The sequence below is a fragment of the Atta cephalotes genome (genome assembly GCF_000143395.1).
Source record: "Atta cephalotes unplaced genomic scaffold scaffold00027, whole genome shotgun sequence".
In the NCBI taxonomy this organism is placed as follows: Eukaryota; Metazoa; Arthropoda; class Insecta; order Hymenoptera; family Formicidae; genus Atta; species Atta cephalotes.
In genome coordinates, this window is record NW_012130091.1 from 2540100 (window position 1) to 2548353 (window position 8254).

The 8254-nt window shown below is 30.6% G+C and overlaps 2 protein-coding genes across 2 annotated transcripts in view; one reads left to right on the forward strand and one right to left on the reverse strand.

The window, feature by feature from the left end:
* The window catches only part of LOC105620518 (probable cytochrome P450 304a1), a 5829-nt gene extending 3026 nt beyond the window's left edge, over positions 1-2803 (forward strand). Inside the window, exons 3-7 of the mRNA XM_012202010.1 lie at positions 122-294; positions 365-634; positions 853-1142; positions 1858-2114; positions 2175-2803. Of these exons, the coding sequence (XP_012057400.1) occupies positions 122-294; positions 365-634; positions 853-1142; positions 1858-2114; positions 2175-2353 (1169 nt within the window). The 3' untranslated portion in view covers positions 2354-2803. The remainder of the gene's footprint in view (positions 1-121; positions 295-364; positions 635-852; positions 1143-1857; positions 2115-2174) is intronic.
* Positions 2804-4151: 1348 nt separating this feature from the next.
* On the reverse strand, positions 4152-5432 carry LOC105620519 (signal peptidase complex catalytic subunit SEC11A). The gene is made up of 4 exons (XM_012202011.1): positions 5385-5432; positions 5188-5297; positions 4472-4621; positions 4152-4386 (listed from the first exon to the last, which is right to left on the reverse strand). The coding sequence occupies exons 1-4, from the start codon at positions 5430-5432 to the stop codon at positions 4152-4154; spliced, it is 543 nt and encodes a 180-aa protein (XP_012057401.1).
* Positions 5433-8254: the final 2822 nt, after the last annotated feature.

The following is an 8254-nucleotide window of genomic DNA, read 5'->3' on the forward strand; positions in this document are numbered from 1 at the left end:
CAAAAGCATCTGTTCGTTTCTTCGAAATTGGAAACATTTACGCGATAACGATAAAGCGTAAATAACAAACTTATTTGATTATGGATTAGTAAATAAATATTATAAAATTGTACGCATGCAGGTATATTTTTCATCGAAGGCCCGCAATGGCATGAACAAAGGAGATTTACTCTCCGACATATGCGCGATTTTGGATTCGGTCGACGGCAGGACAAACTCGAGAGCGAAATCATGGATGAAATGACTTTATTCCTCGACATTTTGAAGAACGGACCCATTTATGATGGAGAGAAGGTACAACCGTACAATTGTACGTAAAAATTTTTTAATAAAAAAAGATAGAGAACAATTTCATTATTTATAGGAGATACTAAAAGGCAATTTGGCGCTCTTTCCGGACATTCTGTATGCGTCGGCAGCTAACAATATATGGAACATTATGTTCGGTCGTAGATTTGATAGAAGCGAGCATGATATATCGCGACTTCTCTGTCGTATGTCTATATTGTTTCAAAGATCAAACGATCCAACTGGCGGTGCTATTTCCCAGCGATCGATTTTTAGATACTTCGGTAACATGTTTAGTTACACAAACCATATGAAAGGAAGCACCACAATATCAAATATAATCAAAGTAAGTTATTTTTCAAACAATTATAATCAAAATTCATGAATGATAATTAATTTCAATTGACAAATGTGATTATACATTTAAATTATTGTATGCAATACATATCACTCTGTACTTAAATCATAAGTTTTCAAAATTTCAAATTTAAACAGTGTAGCGATTTATTGACTTGCTTGTTCGAGTATCGTAGTTAAAAAATACGATGGTACTTTATTCCGTAGAAATATCTGGATTATCAAAAAACTATTATCAATGAAAATGATAATCAAGGATTCGTCGATAGATATTTAAAGAAATTGAACGGAGACGATAAGTTGGATAATTTCACGGAGGAACAATTAATCATTTTGTTAAATGATGTAATGTTTCCCGCTTTCTCTGCAATACCATCCGTGATTACTCATGTTATTAAGTATCTCATGCACCATCCTAGAATTATGGAGAAAGTACAGAATGAAATAGATAATGTTGTTGGGACTGGACGATTAGCCACATGGGACGATAGAAAAAAGTGAGTTTACGATCATTGTATAGTTAAGGGAGAAAGAACAATTTCTTTTCGATTATATATCGATAAATCACAAGAACAAGAAAGAATGTTAGTATAAAATATCAGTGGATACACAGAGCCGTAAGTTAACGTTTTGCAATTTATAAAATACATAAATATCAATAAAGGATATTTCAGAAATCGTAGTATAACTAGGAAGGAGATGATTTCTTATGTAAAAGTCGAAAATATAGAATAAAATTTTCCTTATAAAGAAATCTCTGTGTTTAAGAAAATCGAGTTTAAATATTCGCTACGCGTGTATTTAACTAATCACAATTTGCTTAGTTCATCTGACTTATTGCTATTTCATCTTAATCTAAATGATTTGATTATGACTTAATTAAAAATTGAAAATATTTATATTTAGATATATTCTTACTTAGTGAAAAATATAAATAGAAACGTAAGTCTAAATTGTAAAAATCAAGATACGATTTATCAATATTTAATATTTAATATTTTTTATTAAAGAAGATAAGAATGCACTTAGTAAAAACATTATATATTCATGCTTTATCACATGCTCTACATGACATTAGCTTACTGTAAGAAGTTTTTTCACATTGGTTTTATGACGTATTATTATTTTCAAACATTAGCATGAATTCAAGTTCAATTATACATTGCAGTACAAAGATCCAAAGTAATTATTTAAAATATTTTCATTTTTCAGCTTGCCTTATTTGGAAGCGACAATACGAGAAACGATGAGAATCGAAACTCTCACTCCTCTCAGCATAACTCACAAGTGTCTGAAGAAAACTACGTTACAAGGCTACGAGATACCGGCGAACACGTTTATTTTCACTAACTTAGCGGCTATGCACCATGATCCTGACTTGTGGGGCGATCCTAAAATTTTCAGACCGGAAAGATTTTTGAAGGAAGACGGGCAGTTAGCCAAAGATTTTACGCTTCCCTTTGGTTTTGGTAAATCGATATACATGATTTTAATAAAGTTCAATAAATTCTGTTGAATTTTTTTTGTAGGTCATCGATTATGCGCAGGAGAAACTTATACCAGATACAACCTGTTTGGGACAGTGGTTCTTTTGGTACAGAACTTTAACTTCTTCTTCGTTGAAGGTGAACCATCGAGCCTCGAGGATAAAGTGCCAGGTATAATTGTTTCTCCCAAAGAGCTGTGGATACGCTTGGAATCACGTTAAATATTTTTTTTTTCTTGATAATAAATATCTCAAATATATAATAGAATGTCAATTAATTATCAGTTATATATGTAGATAGATAAGCAGTCAGTGGTGACGTGATAATTTGTCAACTGCTCCATCATGGAGCAATTAACAAATTGTCACGTCGTATGATGATATATGTATGATAATATATGTTATTAGCTATATATGTTATAACTTTAATATATGTTAATATATGTTAACTCTAATATATGTTATAATTTTAATTTGATAACAGAAATTTATTTTTATTTGATACAAAAACATATGTTCCATGATAAATTGCATGTAATGTGTTTTAATTTGATTTTATCGTCCATTCTAATTGCTTACTAATAGAATTGAGAGAATAAAACTTGTAAAAGATCAAAATGCATAACTTTGTAAACTATTGTAAATTAATTATAAACTAAAGGATTTACAGTATCGCATTGTACCCAAATTTATTCCATATCTAAAATAAAAGTAATTATACAGCATGCCACATTAAGAATTACAACAAAATTTATTTCTTTCGGGTTTTACATATAATACGCTGCCGCTCTTTTAAAGTGGAAGCGGAGAAAAATAAACAATGATTTCTCTAACGTATATAAATGCTACACGTGCGCCACAAAGATTATCCTGTCACAAACAGTGGCGTCATTTTTATAAATTATTACCTGAGAAACAAAAATGAGAACGTTTCTAAAAAACTGCCTAGTTCTTTTTAACTTTACTTATGTCTTTTAGACATTGCAATATTTAGGGCCACTTTGACCGATTCCGATTAATTTTAATCGACGATTAGTCCATTAGAATTGATCAATTGCATTTATTAACCTTTAGATTGTCAGGAAAGCCACTTTTGTGGCAATGATGAAATTGGATTAAAATACCACTAGTTTTAGTAATTATAAAACAAGAAAAAAGTACAACAAAAATTAAAAATTAAAAATCAAATAAAAAGGAAAATCAAAAAGGATAGACAAAAGGACTACAAACTTTCTACGTCCATATCATTAGCTTTGAGTAATAGGAAAGTTCTGAGTCTATACGTTTATACATTTATGTTGTCAATATTGCGCTTAAGGCCTGAAATTTTATAAATCTATGATCAGAATTAGAATCAGCGATACCAAAATAAACTATTTTTGAGAAAATAAATATTTTTTATATTTAATCGTATGTTTTTTTTTATCGGAAAAGCCACTTTTGTGGCTTTGCACAAATCTTTAAATTTTGCGCCATGTGTATGTTACTTATATAGAAAAATTTTTTGAAAAAAAAAACAAAAAAAACACTACTTTAATGAAAAAATGTCGACAGTCTAAAGATTAACGATTATAGTTAATAAATTGGAATTGATCGAAGTGACCTTTATAGCTAATGCCTTTAGAAATTGCCATTTTAATCTAGCACGCGTGCATTTCAATATTCTGAAAACAAAATTATCTCTTATCATTCTCTTATTTTTTAGAGTATTCACCACGAATATCGCATCTTGGTATAAAAATCAAGATAAAATATTGAATATAAATTTACATGCAATAATTTCAGCAAAATATTTGAGATTATTGATTCGAATATGCAAATATATTTACATACAAGGAAATGCACTTTGGCTTGAACATTTTTTAGTATTCTTTTTAATAGTAAGATCAGCAACGTATGCACTAAATTATTATGTTGTGCATAGTTTGGTATGTGTGTGTCCTTATTTTTAGTAAATTGCGCATTCCCTCAGAAACGATCAGATTATCGCAATATATTATGTTTAAACTTATCGAACATTTTATTCTCTGTGTACCAAAACGTACAATCCAAGACATGCTAATACTGCATACTTAAATTTAGGATATTCATTCATGTATATAGTGACCATGCCAACATATGGTAGGAAACCTCTCGCTCGGCCAACCACATCCTTGTGCGTCAACCAAAGCTGACCAGGTGCATACAGACCTCGATCATCTACAGAATTGTTGTCACCTTTCGTGAGAAACTTGACCGTATTATTTTGATCACCCCTAGAATTTTTATGCATATGCATTTTAAAATCATTCTTTATATTTGATATTGTAAGTTAACAAGATGCGTTGTAAGAGTCCTTACTTCTCATGAAGTTTAAGTACTCTGTGTACAATAGGTATGTCTCTGCCTTCGACTTTGAAAACAACGATCTCTCCTACTCTTACTGGTTCGTCTTGATAATTGGTGAGGAAGAGCAAATCACCTCTGTGAAATGCAGGCTCCATACTGCCACTAAAAGGAATTGAATAACATTCAATAGACTAGGATCAAAAACATAGAGAATGGACTGCTCGATCGTATCTAAGTAGTATGGTCAATAAAAATGAGAGAAAGAGACCATGGTAGACTGCCAATCTTTATCTCTTTCCATTTAACATATATAATGATGGAGAATGAAAGAAAGATTGACCATCTTCCACAGTTCCTCTCTTTCATTTTTGTCAATCCATATTATTTAAATCAAGCAGTCCATTCTCTATGTCTTTGACTAGAACAAACATTAAATCAGTGTCAGCCTATTAAATATTATTGATCAATATTTTTTGTATGACTGAATTATACTAACAATACAATATTACAATACAAACCTCCAATCATCAAGTCTATCTTAAGTATATTGTATATCATATAACAAAATAACAAAAAATTTTTTTTACAGCAAAAAATATAGTATTGTCATTCATGCAAACCGGTAGTATTGATTTCAACTTGACAGATGTAGCAATAATAGCCAATTAAAAATTAATTAAAAACGCGGTTAGATATATAGATGGAGTTAGGTTAGATATGTTCTATACCTCAATACAACCACAATAGGACTCTCGCTGCCGGTAACAACCATCAGACCCTTCCATATCATCAACGCTGACGAGACTATCATGCCAAAGCTTAGCAGTTGATATAAAAACTGAAAATCAGAACATTCTTACATAGTCACCATATGCGACCGTCACCAGCTCAACAGTAACAACCGTCGTCGTGAAGGATGATTTACCTGGCGCTTATTCATACGTCGTACATCGTCAAATATTGACTGCAACATGATAAAAGTTGGGCGTACACTAGTTTACAGTAATCAAGAATAATTTCCAGGACGATTCGATTAATTCGAACACAACCGGCTACTTTGTGTATCCAGTATCCCGCCACCGTACACGATCACGACGATCACCTGCTGCACGGTCTGCACCGTGCACCACAGCCACCACGTCACATCACGTAAACAGAGGAACAGGGAATTGAGGAGGAACGACGAATCGATAGTTAGTATTATTATAAGTCTGTTCTTTTCAATTGGACTTCTTTCGGTTCATTTTTCCTCCTTTCCTGTCCTTTTTCAACATGAAGAAAAAAAGAGAAACTATGAACGATGCTAAAAAATTGAACTAAAAAAGCATAACATGTGGCATAATTTATTTTTAATGTTAATTAGATAGAAATTAAAACAAGATAGAATATCGCAATAGGAATACAGCTTAATTTAACCCAGTTCTAGCAGTAGCACTGGATCACAGCATAATTATGTAGTTATATTGACTGAATGTCTTCCAACAAACAACTCAACAGTGATCATCTCATTCTTGTTTAACATGGCGAACAACAAGGGGTGCGTTCTGATATTCATTATCAGTACTGAAACTATACAATATAAGTTACGCTGTAGATTTTCAGCAGTGAATATCAGAACGTATCTATAAAGATGTAAATGTGTCACATCACGTGTATGTGTGTTTCTTGTTGGAAGGCATCCATTGATGATGATATGTAACGCGCTTCCCAAAAATGCACAGATAGAGGAAATTCCCAAGCAGAGCAACAAGTCACGACATAATGTCAAAATAACATTAAAATGAATCGGAAATGATTGAAAAATGAGTTTTAATGATCATTTTGACAGAGGCATAATGACTTGTTCTGCTTGGGAAGCCCCTATTATGAAATAGGCGCTTAATATGAGATATTGGGACGTTTGAGAGCACCATAAAAATAAATTCTCTAATTTAAGTAAAAACGTTCTTTTGTTATAATTTTGTCGCGCGCATGTGTGTGTGTGTGTGTGTGTGTGTGTGTGTGCATTTAGAATATAATGGACCAATTTATAATAATATTTTAGCAATAAAACTGGATTAATTAATATTAGAGGAAAGCTCCTTATAAGATAGGCGCCTAATATGAGATAGCAGTGTTTCTGCTAAACTAATAAACGCTATCTATTGGTTCCACTATGAATTTATTGCTCTTGGATTGAAAACTATTTAGTAGAAAATTCATTATTAGATCATGTCTGTAGTTATTGTAGTATTGTAAAATAAGATTTAGATTTTGGATATCTTCAAGTTCATTGAGATAACTCTTTAAACCTTGTTTATTATTTAATAAATAAATATTTGGCAATAAATTCTTTATGTAGTGATAAAGTATAATTCTTTATGTAGTAGTAGAGTCGTACTAATACAAAAATACGGGATATGTTGAATTGTTTAATTATATAGAAGTTAGATTTGATGATCGTAAAACAATAAGGCGTGAAAATCGTAATATGAAATACCCAGGATATTCTTAATATGAAATAATCCATGCTCCTATAATGAAAATCCTATATTAAAGTTAAAATCATTAAAGTATAAATGTTATTATATAATAATAAAAAAGATAATCGGAATGAGTGCCTATTTCTGCGATGCTTGATTCCAACTACCTGAAGACGATCGTTCTAGGTATAATCTATCTATGCTTATTTTTCGCGCACGTTGGCTGTGTTTATTTGTATTTTAGAAACATTAAATAAAGTTTTTTAATTGCAATACTAATTGCAATACTATACTTTGCGTTTTCGATTTCTATCGATATCTATCGATATTTCTCGAGATATCTTATATTAGGATAATAATTTTTTGGTTTTGCGATTTGCTCACTTTTTACATTTCTTTAATTTTCAAAAAAATGGAATTTGAATTAAATTTATATACGTTAAAGTTTATTAAATTCCCTTCAAAATGACCTATTATTTTTTTTAAATTTCTGCCTACTTTATCTAAAATGAACTTGGTATCTCATAGTTAGAGTCTTCTTTAAAGCTGATTTGAATCCATTTGAATCCATTCGAATACATTTGAATCCATAAAAAGAATTATGTTCTATTATATAAAGAATTATGTTCTATTCCTATATGAATAGAAAATGATTCAATTTTATTATATATATGGATTAAGAATTTGGATTTAAATGGATTAAAAATTTTCAATCTATTTTAATCCTTTTTCGGATACTGGAAGAGACCTTTCTTCTATAAACTAGGTCAGTTTTTTAATTCATTAATTGCATTATGCGCAAATGCAGTTCTAAGATCAATTTAGCCCGCAAAACTTGCATATAATTGCAATAATGCAATATCATATATGCATAAAGAATCAAAATTATTCTATCTCATTTTACTGTGTATCCTTTTGATAGAAATTAAAAATTATCCGAAAAATACCTGGTATCCTGCGCTGGATAATGCTCTATACTGAATATCCGACCGGATATTGATGTCACATTTTTTTATATCTATCCAATATACGGTAACTTTTACTATCCGGTGCATATCCCTGGAAATGTGAAAATTGGATAATTTTCTGTATAATCTATCCTGTTATACATATGCTGCATTTGTAATTATGCAACATAGCTAGGCATGCAATTAAGTTGCATTTGCAATAAATTATAAAAAAGTTGCCTTGGTCATTATATACACGACTTCTTGTGAACGCTTATATATATATATATATATATATATATATATATATATATATATATACATACGAACGTAACGTATATACGTAATTAGTTAACGTTAATTAGTAAGTTATTATAGTAACTTAA

What these genes read in the sequence shown, in the direction of transcription:
- LOC105620519 (XM_012202011.1), bottom strand. Translation starts at nt 5,432, where the DNA reads ATGTTGCAGTCAATATTTGACGATGTACGACGTATGAATAAGCGCCAG. An exon ending in GACGTATGAATAAGCGCCAG is followed by an intron (nt 5,298 to 5,384) that starts GTAAATCATCCT and finishes TCTGATTTTCAG; the next exon opens with TTTTTATATCAACTGCTAAG. An exon ending in CCTATTGTGGTTGTATTGAG is followed by an intron (nt 4,622 to 5,187) that starts GTATAGAACATA and finishes AATTCCTTTTAG; the next exon opens with TGGCAGTATGGAGCCTGCAT.